Raw genomic sequence first — 16,755 nt, forward strand, 5'->3', positions numbered from 1 at the left:
GGACAATATTTCCCTCTGAGATTTTAGTGAAGTAAAAGTTATTTATTTTACTTTTATTGTCCAAACATGCACTTTGTTAAAAATGCAAACCCTTTTTTTGTATACATATTAAAAAATAAGACAAAAACAACATGACCTATTGTTGCCGTTATTCTAAAAACTCTTGTTAAAGTTACACCACTGGAGGATAGTCTGTCTCTGTTTAATCCCTGTCCTCTCTCTCTGTGTGGTGGATAAAGGGTTAACATTGAGGGGTCCCAGCTGAGTGGAAGCACCTGTCCCCCCCCCCCCCCTGCTCCTCAGTCTGCCGCAGCGCTCCTCTGAAGCTGCAGCAGGATCACAGCAGCAGCCGGTGAGTCACAACCAAACTCTTCTTTACTTAAAAACACCATGGAGCAGGTGATCACTTTCTGAAAAGCATGATTTATTTGTTTTAGTTGTGCTTCTGCAAGACTTAGTTTGCGTAATAGTAGTTGGAGCAAGAAGAACATTTATGTTTTAGTGTTAAAAAATCTAAAAACGGCATGTATTAAAATGAAGTAGTGTGAGAATCTGTGCACAGGATTTGACCACAGAGTGATGTGATCTGTGCAGTGGTGAGAAAGTGATTACAACTTGTATTTAAGTAAAAGTATTAATACCTCACTGTAAATACTGAACTTGAAGTAAAAGTCCAGCATTCAAAATCTTACTTATGTGAAAGTACGAGTTAAAAATGTACTTGAAGTATCAAAAGAAAAGTACTCCTTCTGCAGAACCATGACATTTTTCAGGCATTTTGGCAATCAAAATTAGAATTCATTATGCATCATATATGTTGAGCTCTAATGTGTTTTTAATGTAATCAATTGAACAAAAATAAAGGTTTCTCATTCTGCAGAAAATGGTCCCTGTCGGTGTTTTAATATGAAATATTATTATTCAATTTTGATGTTTTTGGATTGATATAACTGATGTATAATTGTCCTAACTTTGGTCTGCATACTGAATTTTACAGTGCCCATTTGAACGAATGTACTGTTGTTGGGCAGTTTAATCTACAATTTAGAGATAATTTGTAAAAAGAAGAGAGCATTTGTATGAAGAACAATGGAAAAAACTTAATTAAATAAAAAAGCCAAAGAAATGTCCCTTGTGATGTCATTTTGAGATGATCTAATTATGCGTAGTTCATGTCTGCTAAAGAGCAGCCGTACACATAGTTTTATGAAGATTGCGTGAAACCCTGAGAATCACACACATGTTGTTTTACATCAGTCAAATATGTCTTTCTCTCAGATCACGGTCCCAGGATGATGGAGAGAGCCAATCACATCAACATTGCCATGATAGAAGACATCGGCACTAATGGGACGGTGGGGTCAAAGGTCGCCCCCGGCGCGGAGCAGAGCCCGAAGCGAGGCTCCACCGTCAGCTTCCACAACGTGCGCTACAGAGTGCAGCTGCAGAGCGGCTTCGTCTGCCGGAGGAAGACGAGCCACCGGGAGATACTGCTCGACCTCAAGTCAGTCCTCAAAACACACACGCTCTCAATCTGTCTGTCTTCTGTCAGTTAAAGCTGTTTGTATCAGCTTTGGAAAGAGGAAAGGCATATTAACTGAAGTTGTGTACTGACTGAGGGAACCATTTTGAGGTTGACTTTTAAGATATATATATATTTTTTACTATATATATTTTTTACACCACTAAATTGATTTGACTGTTTTAATAACTAGTTACTTTAGAGTTCCAGATTATTAACTGATACAACATTAACTAATAAATCAACATTGACTTCACTTGTAACAGAAAAACAAGAGCCACATTTACACAGAGACTTTATTTGACTAATAATTTCCTCAGATTTCAGTAGAAAATCTTTTAAACGATTTTACAGATGAATGCTCATTTGTTCTAACTTAACTAAACAAACTTTTACCCCGCTCCATTTATCATGACAAAGAAGACAAAGAATAGTGTTTCAGGTGAAGTGGTCAAACACATTCTTAACTTTGGAGACTGCGTTACAATAAAAGAGCGGTATTTCTTTATTTGAGTTCAATATGGCTCATTATATCCTTGTTCAAAGTGGAACAATAGTGAATAGACTCTTGAATTATTTACATTTTCTGATGGTATTAAATACACCTGACGTTTCCCATTGAGGAATGAATCATTTCACACAAGTTTCTCCCGCCTCGGTGTTAATTATATGATATTAAGCATGGTTTCGTGCATATAATCTCTCTGATGCACCTCTCTGTCTGCCAGGGAAACGATTTAAAGTCGCTCACGTGATCCGCTGTCGGGATTTTATTCATTTTGATTCCATTTTGTATCACTGACACTTTTCTGCTATTGTGTAACTGTTCCCTCTGAAGTCAAAGGATTTACTTTAATAACATTTCCCAAAGCCCAGTATAGTTTTTCTTTCAAAAAAAGCTAATGATATCTGTAACAAATGCAAATTATGTTAATTCTGCTTCAGAGGAATGCGGGAGGAATATATGATGTGATACCTTTTTGAGAAAAATATGTTTCCTCATGTCAGAGAATCAAATTTTTCCACTCTGTTTCACACTCCTCACATTTGGATCCTAAAAACTGATGTACAGAAGTGAAAATATGATGTGATACCTTTTTTAAATGAATGCAAACCGTTTAAATATGCCCCAATCATGGTCTTTAAATGAAATGATCCCTGCTAAATTGGTTTTTGTGTTTGTGCTGCAGTGGGATTATGAGACCTGGACTCAACGCTATTCTTGGACCTACTGGAAGTGGAAAATCTTCGTGAGTATCCCACTGATCTCTTGGAAAAAAAGGTATTTAAAATGCATTTGTTTTTGGTATAATTGTTAAATTTTTCCCATGATTTTTTGTTGAAAGATTCTTGGACATCTTGGCTGCGAGGAAGGACCCCTCAGGTCTCTCAGGAGAAGTCCTCATCGACAGAGCACCGCAGCCTCCAAACTTCAAGTGCCTCTCTGGATATGTGGTTCAGGTGCATTTTGAATTATTTTAACTACGTAAACCTGCAGGACCTGATTTCTGTCCACATTAATAATGCTATCCTGATGTGTGGTCTCCACAAACCCCTGAGACAAACATCCGGCTGTTTATCACTAAATACTACGTTCACCAGCACGTCCCTCACTTTGTCTGGTGCTAAAAAAAACTTTGTGTAATGTTTTTATTAGAGCTTTTAGCTACAATGCATTAAATCAAATTTGAGCTTAAATTGTGTTCTGTTTTTCAAAGGTAATCAAAACAATAAAAAAAAAGTGAGTCAGTTGAATTATATTTAAAGTAAAAAAAAATCCCACTGTTAAGTTTTATGAATTAAGATTCAATCAATTCATGATATTTCTGATAAAGTTAAGTGATTGATGTGGGGGAAACTTCTGTAGCAATGGAGAGTCAGGACTCAGAGAGACACGAGGAGAGCTGGAACTTTGATGGCAAACACTGACGGTTTATTTGGAGTTACGGCCGGAGAATTGACGAGACAGGTGGTGAGTCACGAGTTGACACAGCGGTTGCCAAACCAATTCTGAAGAACTCTTCTGCAGCTCGAGGTTTTAACTAGTTCGGAGTGTAATAATCAACATTCTTCCTCAGCGAGACTAAACATTATGGACCCTGAATCTAACTAGAGCTCTCCTCCATAGGAAAGAATGTGCGCCAGGGAACCTACGTCCCTGAACAGTAAACTACCTCGTGGCGGCTTGTGCTCTGTCATAGACTGCGCCCAAGCTGCCCCTCCTTAAGAGAGAGAGCAGCAATACCCAAGGCCGTAGAACTATGCCGTGGGAAAAGAGACAGTGAAAGGAGAAAACGATGAACTGGGTCGAAGGTTGAATACCTAAGCAAATTATTCCCTAACAATTGTGATCCAAAAAGAATAATTGATTAAACATTTTTGAATGTTTGAAATCCACTTTTTTTATTTTATTTAGTTGTGTTTAGTAAATGATATTTCTAAAGTCAAAGAGAAACAAATACTGTTTTGGCCATGATGGAAATGACCTCCCAGAAACCACACTAATAAGAGCTGTAACACAAAAGATCTAAAAGACACTAAAAAGCTCTGTAAAGCTGAGGGAAACTCGTTATACCAGTTTTTAATATACAAAGTTACTAGCTTCCAAACTCTGTTAATTCATCACATCTCTGCAGCACAGAATGTAAACTAAAATACAAACTCTTCCTGTGACCTTTGCCCTCAGGAGGACGTGGTGATGGGCACGCTGACGGTCAGGGAGAATCTGCGTTTCTCCGCAGCGCTGCGTCTGCCTCGCTCCGTGCTGCAGAGCGAGAAGGAGGCTCGAGTCAATCAGCTCATCTCAGAGCTGGGGCTCAGCAAGGTGGCCGACTGCAAGGTGAAGACACACAATACTCTGTGACAAAGTACTCGTGTATTTTACCTAAGTGAGAGTAGAAATGACAGTGTGAAATACTCCACTGTTTAAATGTCCTGACTTCAGAATGGTGTAAAGAGTAAAAGAAATGAAGTACAAATGTGGTCGCATCACTATATAATTAAAGGACAAAGATGTACTCATTTACAAATAATATATATGAATTATAAGTATGGCTGCAATAATTTTTCCATCGCTTTTTTAAACATGTAGCTTGTGAATTTAATTTAACCTGTAATGACCTAACACACAATAAAATATTTGTTTATCATATTTTTTTTTGCAATTACACAAATCTGAATCTTCCAATAAGTAAAGCTATCCAAAAAATGTAGTGACATCCAATACATCCAATATGTGCCTGTTTTAGTGGAGGAAATGTATTAATAGCAGAACATGGAAGTATTAGTAAAGCACAAGTACCTCAGTACACAACTACTGTACAGTAGTAGACAACTTTCTTAGTTAAATTCCACGTCTTTAATTACTGATGTGACCTTCAGAGTCGGGACAGATGTTTCTGGGTGTTTTCCTTCAGGTGGGCACGCAGATGACGAGGGGGATCTCAGGAGGAGAGAGGAAGAGGACGAACATCGGCATGGAGCTGATCATCGACCCGGCGGTTCTCTTTCTGGACGAGCCGACCACCGGACTGGACGCCAGCACCGCCAACTCCGTCCTGCTGCTGCTGAAGAGGTGACGCCATTACTCTGATCTATATTGGATTAATATCAGGTCACAGTTCAGTCTCCCGCCTTCTCTACCATGCTCCCAAAACTTGTATCAGGTCTCCCTTGAGAAAGAGATCTGATTTGCTTTTTCATAACACCCAAAATAGAGAGCAGGCTACTTGGTGTACAGCAACAGTGTTGGAGGTTGTGTGGGAACATGGAGGCTGACCACTCGCACATTTTCTTGAACTGTACAAAGATAAGGTCATATTGGGAGAAGGTTAAAGCAGTTGTCAAAATTATTACGGGTTATGGAATCCCAAATACCTGCCCAGTGATGCATCATGGGAACATGAAGGCTGTTGTGACGGGAGGCGATCTATATTTGACTAAGGTTTTACTTGCAGCGAGTAAGACAGCTAGAAATTGGCCTAATGTGAACGCTCCGACTCAGGAGCAGTGGCTGGAAATTGTTCAAGATCTTTTTGTCATGGAAAGGTTGACATATGTGTTGAGAATCCAAGAGAATGCATTCGATAGGAAATGGGAAAAGTGAAATATTAAATGGTTGACACCGACGAGTAAGTGAATGACTAATTCAATCCTGTACAGTAGTGTGAATATTGAAGGTCCTGAGACAACTAGTATTTATTGTGCTTTATTTTATAACTGATTTGTGTGTATTGTGTTTTGTTGTTTAGGTTCACATGTTGTTCTGTTATTATTGTTGTTAAAACTCAATAAAAACACAAGTGTAAAAAAAAGAAAAAGAGATCAATGATCCCAGTGGGACCGACCTGGATAAATAAAGGTTTGAAAATCCAACCTGCAAAAAATAAATGGAATTAAAAACAAATAGATTTAATTGAGATAATTATACAGAATATATTTGTTTATTTAATTTTCCTTGGGTTCAACTTGACATACATTATATAACATTTTACATGATAAACAGTAATTGCATTATTCACATCAAATTACATTAAAAACGATAACATCCGATACAATTCAGAGCCAGTCGACATCGTTCATACAACTAAGTGGAATACTCATTAAAAACTACCAATAATACTAACTTAAAATTCCTATAATCTCTATGTATTTTATATTACATGTTTCCATTTAGTACCTGTAAAATAAACCTTAATTTAGCGTTATTTATGTTTTATTTAATAACGATATACCACACTTGATATATCATGTGATGAGATTGAAATGCACGTTCAGTTTTGCTGCTATGCTTTACAATGTATTAAACAGTTTAATAATACAAATAATTATAATTGAAGTATTCCACATTCAATGTTTGTTCAATCTATAATATTCTTGTGATAGACCTACAACGTATGGAGGGCAGAGCAAGCCACATTAATAACGATTGAATGCTTTTACAGTGTTTATGTAGATTCAATTATCTAGTACAATTAAAAAATCATATGCAGCAACATGGATACTATTTCTTAAGTATTAATTGAATGTAAATGAACAAAGGAGATATATAGTAGTATTACATTTGTTTTTGCATCAAAAGTCATCTTTATTGTACACATTATTAATACATACTTTTACTATGTGTCTCTTCAGAATGGCCAGTAAGGGCAGAACGATCATCCTGTCGATCCACCAGCCGCGATACTCCATCTACCGACTGTTCGACTCCCTCACGCTGCTGGTCGGAGGGAAAATGGTTTACCACGGACCGGCGCCTAACGCTTTGGACTACTTCGCCAACATTGGTGAGAACATGGATACTTGTTCTGTAGATATTAATGTTAACTTGTCTGTTTATTGGGTTGCACTGTTGGAGGAGCATGTGACCTAACATTTTCATTGTCATAACTATGCACACCTTGAAACCTGATATATGTAAAAGAAACGTCTTGATAAAACAATTAACCTGTTTTTTGTTGCCCTTTTTTATAATTGAACTTGACACATAGACAATTAAAACATGAAATCACACCAGGACATTATTGAAAAGTATTTATAGGAACTTCACAAGCTTTCCTTTTTAATAATGTAAGTAAGTCTCCTCACTTTTTACAGTTGTATAAATATATGGGCTTGTTATTTATATGTTGACCCACATTAATCTTTGTTTATATGTGTTAGTGTGATAGAGACTATGATATGTTTTAGTGTTTGTTTTGTGCCTGCCCTGGAACTGCAACCAACTGGAACTGTTTTGTATGCGTGGATTATTGTGACTGTGTCTCAGGTTTCCCCTGTGAGCCCCACAACAACCCAGCTGACTTCTTTCTGGATGTTATTAACGGAGACTCCACGGCTACATCCGTGACCAAGGTGCCCGGCTCTGAAGGTAACGCCATTTATAAATCCCTGCTTGAAAACTAATGACGAGAAAGCAACACCTTTCTGTCTTCACAATAGGATGGATTTGTAAAGACGTGTCCAAAGTCCCCGGACTCAACTGTATGCATGACATTTGAACTATTCTTCATGATCCTCAAGCGTGTGCAGATGATGATTGTCAAGAGGTTTTTTTTTGTTGTTGCATTTTTGTATTAATTCCTCATCCTGTATTACCTTGAATCTTTTTTTTTTTTTCCATGCATCAATGGTGAGCGAAAAGTTAAAAACAATAACACATCTGTTCACAACTTGTGTAGTACAATCCAAAAAGTTGTTCCCTAAATACTGACATGGATTAACCTTTGCTTTTTAAAAAGCCTACAGTGCTTACAGTGAGTGTTTGGATTTGTTGTTGTCCTTGGAGACATGCAGGAAAATACGTTTTTCAAATTCATGGCAACATTGGGTGAGTTCTTGTTAAACAAATGATACTTTTGGAGGTGAAGTATTCCTTTAAAAGTCCACAGCATCTTTCCTATGCTATTTTTTTTTTAAGTTTTTCAAATATTTAAACCTGTCTCTTTCCTCTCCGTTCACCTACAAGATGTGGAGCTTGAGGAGCAGGGCGACTCGCGGCAGAGCATCGAGGAGCGTCTGGTGGACGAGTTCATGAGCAGCAGCTACTGCAGCGCCACCAGAGCGGAACTGGAGCTCATCGAGCAGGAGAAGAAGTGTTCCTCCTGCTCAAAGTCCCGCACCATCACCTACAACAGCTCCTTCCTCCACCAGCTTCGATGGGTTCTCAGGAGAACCTTCCAGAACCTCATGCTGAACCCACAAACATCTGTGGCCCAGGTAAACACAAAACTAATCATCAAGGTAAAAGATATGACAGTCACAAACTTTAAGACACCTGTTGTTTTCATGACAATAACTTATTGTACGTTATTATTTTCTCACCTGTAGAATGGTTGTGCATTAGTTCCAACTTTTATTAGCAATACTTTATTACCTTTTGACAGATCCAAACTAGCCTGTTTTTAGTCTTTATGCTAAGCTAGGCTGCTAATTTACAATTTAATGAACATTCAAAACAATGAGAGCGGTATTGACCCATTTATTAGACCAAAAACTGAATATGTACATTTTTTAAAATTATATATCAGATATATATTTGTTCTAATTTATAACTTCATGTATTTTCTTCTTGTAATACAAAGTACATACAAAGCTCTACAGACACATAAACCCGCACTCTATTTACAGATAGAATAATAACAATTCTTATGTAAATAGCGATACAATTACAAATCTGATACAAACTGGTGGTAGCAGACACATTTTGAATTTAAAGTATTTAAATGATGTTATCCCAGTTACAAGTTTATTAAGTCATGCTCAAAAAGTCACAGTACGCACAGCATTGTTTATTTTAAACATGTAGTCCTTATTTTGTGATTTTTAGTACATCTCAGGTCCAGATTTCAAGTCTACAGCTCCGACGGATATAATTTATAGTCTCTGTCTTAAGGTTAAAGGTTTAAGGTTGTGCCACTATCGCTTTGACTTTGTTTAAACCCTTCAAAGAGCGGAGCAACAATGTGTGTCCGTGCAGAGGTGATGGTGCACAGGATGCGTAGACAGCACTTAGTAGAGGTCAGGACTTAATGCTCTCATTAGTCACCCCATGGCGGCGAAATGCTGTCAGAAGTCTACTCACTTTAGGAATTATTAACAGCTAATTGGCCCTAAATAAATCAAAAATAATCCCACAAGAGGGGCTCTAGGTGGCGTGGCGCCGTAATCGGCTTTGGTGACTGCTGCGACCCCGCTCTGCCTCTCTGGGCCAGGATCTAAACTGATATCATATCAGGACAAAGCCCCCTGGCCCCGGTCCGGACTCATCACATGATGGCATCAAGACCTGTCACTCCCCCGCCTCGCTTTCACATGAGGGGCCGCGGGGAATGAGGTGAAACAGGCTCAACCCTATTAGCTTATCCCCTCACCCTGGGAACCGCTTTACTCCCGTCATAATCTGTAAATTGTTAGGATTAAAATGTGTGTCGCTTTCACTTTTCTCACTCTTTTCTGTCATCCTCCCCCCACCACTTGACCCCTGGTCCCCGCAAAAACAATTCTTCTCTGTCAAAGGGGACACTGCTTAAGTTGTATTACCATTCTGCAAATGTAATTAATGACAGTCTGATATTAGACAAACTGGGGGGATTAATTCCTGCACTGATTGTTCAGAAGGATAAGGAAAGGGACCTTTGATCAACTCAGTTCCTCCATGGTCGCCGGGCAGTTGTCCAGCAGTTTGTCCTTCAGTTGTAAAAGTATGTAGGCACACTGATATCCTGGGTTTTTGTTAACAGAAGAAAACAACTTGTATCCTTGTATAACTTTTACAGGTGATTCGTCCTAGTCATGCTCAATTGTTATTCTATGCAGAGTCTTGTTAATAAAAAATCTCTGTTTTTGTATGCCATCTTGGAAGAATACCGGATTATTTGTACGTACGCAAAGAATCAATTGTTTTCCAGATAGGTTGAAATAGGAGACACGAGTAGAGGTTGAATCTACCTCTGATCAATTGTGGAAAACTCTGACAACATGTTGTAACTTGAGAGAAGTTATTAAGAGAAACCTGTGAATCTTTTAGGGTTTAAGTTCAGTTCTGCATAAAGATAATTCACTGAGTTTAGGGATTGTTTTGTTCATGTATTACACCTTTGTTTTATATTTTAATTCAGTGGTGAGTAGATTCATATTAAGTGTGTCTTCCTCGCTAGTAGCTGTTATTTTCTAATTGAATGAAAAGCATGAAGAGGCCACAAGCTACAGGTCATTGTTCAGACAATACATGTATTACTTTTTTACCCTGGCTCAGATGTGCAACTCTTTTCAGAAACAGGACTTTTCGATGGCTGTCAGTGCTTGTAATTAAATCTCTCATCTTTCTCTCTGTGCAGCTGGGAGTCAACATTTTCCTCGCCCTCATCGTGGGAGCCATTTTCTTCGGAGTCAAAGACGATCAGAGCGGTATCCAGAACAGGTGAGAGACTCTGGCTGCGAGGGAGAGCGGTCGTCTTTCAACCAGAAGGTTGTGGGTTCGATCCCAGCCAACATGTCGATGTATCCTTGGGCAAGATACTTAACCCTGAGTTGCTCCCGATGGCATGGCCAACGATGTGTGAATGTGTGTGAATGTTAGTTCCTAGAGTAAGGTGCACTGCTCTGTATGAATGGGTGAATGACATGTAGTATGTAAAGCGCTTTGAGGGGTCGTCAAGACTGGATAAAGCGCTATATAAGTACAGTCCATTTACCATTTACTCGATGAAATACACACTGCACAGAAACCCTGCTTTAACACCCATCTACTATATTTACTGTACGAAGAGAGACACAGCTACTGAGAGGAGAATAAGTGTGTTTGTTCTGTAATGGAAAACAAATACTTACAGCAGTTGATATTTTATAGGCTGATTTAGGACTTTCTAAAGACTTAATACACTTATATTTCAGCCATTAAGACATTCTTTTTTTGCAGAAATTGGACCCATGACTTCAGTAATTCTATAATAATAAATAACCCAATAAATAAAAACTATGAATAATACCCCGGTTATTCAACGGTCAGGTAGCAATAACAATGGGTTAACCAGAAATACACTATACAACTTTTATGAAAGCGGCATGACAGGAACGTTCCCAATATTAATCATAACTTCTCACATGTTAACCCAATGGTACAGACCTTCCTCTAATAAGAAATGTATTGATTATTTTGAATCAAAACTCACATCAACTGGGCTGAATTATTCTTCAAACGTTTTGCCTGATATTGATGAGCCTACAGATATATTTCTCTGATTTATTTTTGGGATATAATGTGGTTATATAGTTATTGATGTTTCCTAACCATTGTTCAGGCTGTTAAGTCAGTCACTTGCTTTCCATAAAGAAGTGTGAAAAGTAGGGCAGGCTAATCCTCTTACCGTGTTTTATTGGGCACAACCTGGTACTCACAGGCCCAGTGAAGCACATCACAAATCTCAACAGTCTCCCTCTTCTTTCCTGTGCATGCTTCAGTGGAATATAAAGGCTTGATGTCATTATATTCATGGTCAATGCATAGGCAGTATGGCAGACAGCGGTGTATGCGGCTTAAACATTATTCTGGCCTCCCTCCGGCTCACTGGTCTATAGCGGAGTCAGTCACCTCTTAAGTCCCGGCTGTATGTACATACGGACCACACCACAAAGCTGTTTCACTCTCTTTATCCAACACTGCCTTCAGTCAACTCTTTCTAATCTGCAAAGTTATTTTAATTTGCATCAGACACTCTGAGTCTACATCTTGGGGCATACTTCTTATTTTTACACAATATTATATATATATTTTTAGAAAATATTAAATAATGTTTGTTTTAATAATGTATATAAAAAAATGTTTTTAATGCGTTTTGTACTATTTTAAGCTTTTAGGTTTCTAATTTGATTTTACCTGGTATTTTTTTTTACTATTCGTAACTTTTATTAGTAACTTATTAAGCTGTGCCTATTCCCTATATTATTATTATTATTTGCAACTTTCACTGGACATTTAAATTCATATGTTTATCTTTTTTTTTGGCACATTCTCATGTCTCATTATTTTAGCAAGTGACGCGCTTCCTCTTTCTCTCTGGATATGTAGGAAATAAAATATTGAAATAAAAGCCTGGTGTTTGTTTTTGGTTGTTGCAGGATGGGCGCCCTCTTCTTCATCACTACCAACCAGTGTTTCAGCACCGTGTCTGCAGCGGAGCTCTTCATCACTGAGAGGAAACTGTTCATGTACGTTAAGTAGTTAATGTTTAAGTTAACCTTTGGATTGAGTAATAAGAGCTAGAACTTCATTTATGTTTCATGTTACAGTCATGAGTACATCAGCGGCTACTACAGGGTGTCCGTCTACTTCCTGTCTAAGATCCTGTCCGACATCAGTCTGCGCACCGTCACCTCCGTGATCTTCAGCTGCATCGTCTACTTCATGATCGGTAAGACTGAAAAGACTAAAAAAAGGGCTTTTAGACAAACTTCAAGGCATATATCGCAAAGAGAATCTGATTAAACAACATCCTAAACATTTAGCTCCTTTCTTATTTTTGCATATTGAAGTATGAATGCTTGTTGTTTGTATGTTGTCTTCTCCTGAATGTTGTACGTTTGTTTTTTGTATTTTTGATGGCACCTTAAAAAAAGGAGTAGCTCTACTCATCTCATTGTAGCTGTATAATGACAATAAAGTATTATATTCTATTTTTGATATAAGCGATAAAGTAATTACATTCGTACATGTGTGTTTCCATGCAGGTCTGAAATCCTCCGCCGCAGAGTTCCTCGTCTTCACACTGACGGTGACCCTGGTGGCGTACACGGCCACCGCCATGACGATGGCCATCTCAGCCGACCAGAGCGTCGTCGCCCTCGCCAACATCTTCATGACCATCACCTTCGTCTTCATGATGGTGAGAGACACCACACAGGGAAATATGTAGACAAGCCAAAGTATACACAGACGACACTAATACCTTTAATTAGGACTCAGGTGTGTTCGGACTCAATTCATGTTATTAGTCGATGACCAACGGTGTGTGAATGTGTGTGAGTGTTGGCTTCCTTGAGCAGGTGGCATCTTGTATGGCAGCCTCAGCCTCTGTATGACTGTGTGTGATTGGGTGAATGCTAGCTTGTATATGTAAAGCGCTTTGGGGAGTCGTAAACACCAGATAAAGTGCTATATATTCATGCCGTCCATTTAACATTTAGTCACAGTGGCTGAGCTTTTCTTGCTGTGATTCAAAATGTAAACTTTGGTGTGGTGTTTATAGATTTTCTCAGGTCTGCTGGTGAACCTCCCCAGCATCATGGACTGGCTGGCGTGGCTGAAATACTTCAGCATTCCTCGCTATGGCCTCGCAGTAAGTCACAATTAAAGGTTTTATTTGTGATATTCCTGCATTCAAATGTCCTACAACGACTAGACTTGTGTTATATATCGTGTTGAGCTGTTTTCTGACATTATCCTGAATGTTTGCAATGTCTAATTCCTAATATTAATCATATAGCTTAAAACCTCTTTACATAGTTGGCTGTAAGGTTAAAAAGTCCTCTCTTAGAATAGTGCGAGCACCTCCTTACACAGGTCAAATGTCCCAATTGACCACACAGATCAGTCTGAGTTTAACTTTACAGTCTAGTTTACCTTGTTCAATTTGTTCTGCTCAGCGTTCATTGACTATATTGTCTTTGTCCAGGCTTTGAAGATCAATGAGTTTGTGGGTTTGAAGTTCTGTGACGAGGCTGGGATCAGAAACATGTCGGCTGCAGGGACCAACTGCAGCGTGAGCGCAGCCGGCCTGACGTGAGTACTCCTGCATGTGTGTGTGACCTGGCTGGGTCTTACTGGCTTCATAACCTCTGTGATCAAATATGACTTTTCCAGTTGAGCTGGTCCACCATCGCTCATGTTGAAGTTGACTCTTCACAACCTTATTTAGACTTGGCTTTACAAACGTCTATGTACAGAGGCAAGTGAAAGAAATTAGGTGTCTGTTCATCCATTTTTTTAATCTAATCTAAATTGTTTATATTCTCCGTTTCTTACATAAGAACAGGTTTTTAAAAATATTTATAAGTTTTCCTAAATTTTAGGTTAGATTTTTGAGACCAGAGCGGGGTTTGGAGTTAAATGCAACTCCAGCCAAAAGAAAGACGTGGCAGTAATGTTAAACCAACGCACAGTTAATGTATCATATGTGCATAACGGTGCATGCTGAAGTTAAAACTCACCTCCTTAAGAGTTAGAAGGAACCTAGAAACGGTATCCTTGGATCTTCTTTTCCACATCAACACAGACTTAGAGAATGGATCCATGTATTTTATATTATTACATTACATTACATTGCATTTAGCTGACGCTTTTATCCAAAGCGACTTACAATAAGTACATTCGACCAGGAAGACACAACCTTGAGGAAAACAGAATCATATAAGAACATCAGGTTTCAAAGAGCCAATCGTTTCAAGTGCTACTCAACTGGCTATAGATAAGCCAGTCCTTTATTAGTATATAAGTGCTCTGTTAGCAGTTCTTTGTTAGTCATTCTATCGCTCGAAGTGGAGTCGAAAGAGATGAGTTTTCAGTCTGCGCCGGAAGGTGTATTTGTATCTCACTTGCCTCTCAGGGCTTCCGTATTATATTAAACTATTTAACTATCAAATATTATCTTGGGGTTGTTATTGCAGGTGTACAGGGGAGCAGTACCTGGACTACCTGGGAATAGAGTACACCACGTGGGGACTGTGGGAGAACCACGTGGCTCTGACCGCCATGACGTTCATTTTCTTCATCATCGCCTATCTGAAACTTCGCTACATCAAGAAATTCACTTAAATGTGATTATTAAAACTATGCAAATGTTGCATTTTTTATGTTTGTCTTCATGGGACCAGGCCAGTAAATATTCACCCAAAATGTCAGTATTATAGGAATAATACAACCATTTTTTGCATAAAGTTAGATGAGACGAGAGGAACTACTCTCATGTGTGTGTGCTAATAAGTAAGGGGGAAGTTAGCTTAGCATAAAGACCTGAAGCAGGAGGAAACAGCTCTGCTCTGTTTAAAGTTTGAATAAATCTACCATACCAATTTCAGTTGGTTGTTCTTAATGCAATGTCAGTGAGAATGAATATATTTTGGATGTATTTTTTATTTATGAATATTTACATTTGTTGTATTATTTCCAAATCAGATTTTATTCTGTACTTTTGTAATTTAGTAATGTTGGTTATTTAGTTTTTGCACAATTTCCAAATGACCTTGATTCTAACTAATGACTGATCATTTGTATTTGTAGATAGTATATCATTATATTATAGATAGTGTGTGTTAACCCTTTATGTCAGGGGTGTCAAACAAGGCCCGGGGGCCAAATCCGGCCCGCGACTTCATTTTATGTGGCCCCGCAAGAGCTTGCAAAGAATATGATAAGTTTATTATACGGTTACATGCCACTTTACAGAAGCAGGTTGCCCATAAACTACATGTCCCACAATGCATCTCGTTTTGTGACATGGGTACACTGAAGAGACTTGCAATTATTTGCCCTGGACTTCTGCTTTCAAACGATAATAATCCAATTCAGAGGCAATAATGTTATATAATACATTATTTTATATATATATATTATATATTTATATTAGGGCTGTCAATCGATTAAAATATTTAATCGCGATTAATCGCATGATTGTCCATAGTTAATCGCGATTAATCGCAAATTAATCGCACATTTTTTATCTGTTCTAAATGTGCCTTAGAGGAATATTTTTCAAGTTTTTAATACTCTTATCAACATATGAGTGGACAAATATGCTTTATGCAAATGTTTATTATCATTTGAACAATGACAAATATTCTCATGAATATTAAACACAACAACCTGGAACCTCTCTCATACAATAATACAATAAAGTGTGTGTGTGCGTGCGTGCGCGCGCGTGTGATGGATCGTTGCGATCATGTTGCGCGCACTATCCGAGCTGAGTGTGCTGACTTTGCCCACTGTAAAGTCAAGTGCTCGGCGCAGTTGTGGCGAAATGTCGCTCCTCTGTTTTCATTTAAACAGCTCCTTGTTATATCCGTTAGCGCAGCTAACTAGCACCAGATGCTAACAACAACAATGCACGTAAGGTCTCTCCCGGTCCTCCAGATGGCCAGTCAGGGCCTGCCGGTGAGCGTGGAAGTGTGGTCTGCCGCAAGCGGGCGGCAGTCCGGGGCTGTCATCATCAGCTTGTAGATGGTATTTTAAACTCGATGCGCTCTGAAACTACGGGGCGGCAGAGGACAAAAAAATACACATGCGTTAATCGCGTTAAAATAATTAGTGGCGTTAATTTTTTTTACTTTTTCAAACTTGACAGCCCTAATTTATATATGTATATTTATATAGTTACAACCAGCCCTTTGAGTGCAACCATAATACTAATGTGGCCCGCCATGAAATTGAGTTTGACACCCCTGCTTATTCCAGAGAACATTTATAAACATATCAGACAGCTTTTTGAAAACACGTATAAACATTTTAAATAACATTGGACTTTGTGTTTTTTTTTGTGTGCAGTGAGTTTTGATAACATGCTAACTTTTTTCCATAGTGTACCATTTAGAAACATACTAGAAAAATATTATAATGTGTTTTTCAGTCAGTTATCCCTGATACATAAAGACCCTTTATAAAGTGAAATCCAATCCAATCAAATGCTTTTTTTAACCTATTATTATTGGAGAACTACAACCAAAAAAAGTCTGAAAAATTA

At 38.3% G+C, this 16,755-nt stretch overlaps 1 protein-coding gene across 1 annotated transcript; it reads left to right on the top strand.

Moving 5' to 3' along the window:
- The first annotated feature begins 267 nt into the window (after window positions 1–267).
- Window positions 268–16,691, top strand: LOC117453840 (broad substrate specificity ATP-binding cassette transporter ABCG2-like). Its single transcript, XM_034092855.2, has 16 exons — window positions 268–352; window positions 1,279–1,504; window positions 2,713–2,772; window positions 2,869–2,983; window positions 4,209–4,361; window positions 4,939–5,096; window positions 6,656–6,807; window positions 7,290–7,391; window positions 7,989–8,239; window positions 10,360–10,442; window positions 12,140–12,229; window positions 12,311–12,432; window positions 12,749–12,903; window positions 13,267–13,356; window positions 13,693–13,799; window positions 14,684–16,691. The coding sequence occupies exons 2-16, from the start codon at window positions 1,293–1,295 to the stop codon at window positions 14,829–14,831; spliced, it is 1,998 nt and encodes a 665-aa protein (XP_033948746.1). The 5' UTR covers window positions 268–352; window positions 1,279–1,292; the 3' UTR covers window positions 14,832–16,691.
- Window positions 16,692–16,755: the final 64 nt, after the last annotated feature.

This window comes from Pseudochaenichthys georgianus, chromosome 1 (assembly GCF_902827115.2).
Source record: "Pseudochaenichthys georgianus chromosome 1, fPseGeo1.2, whole genome shotgun sequence".
Lineage (NCBI taxonomy): Eukaryota > Metazoa > Chordata > Actinopteri > Perciformes > Channichthyidae > Pseudochaenichthys > Pseudochaenichthys georgianus.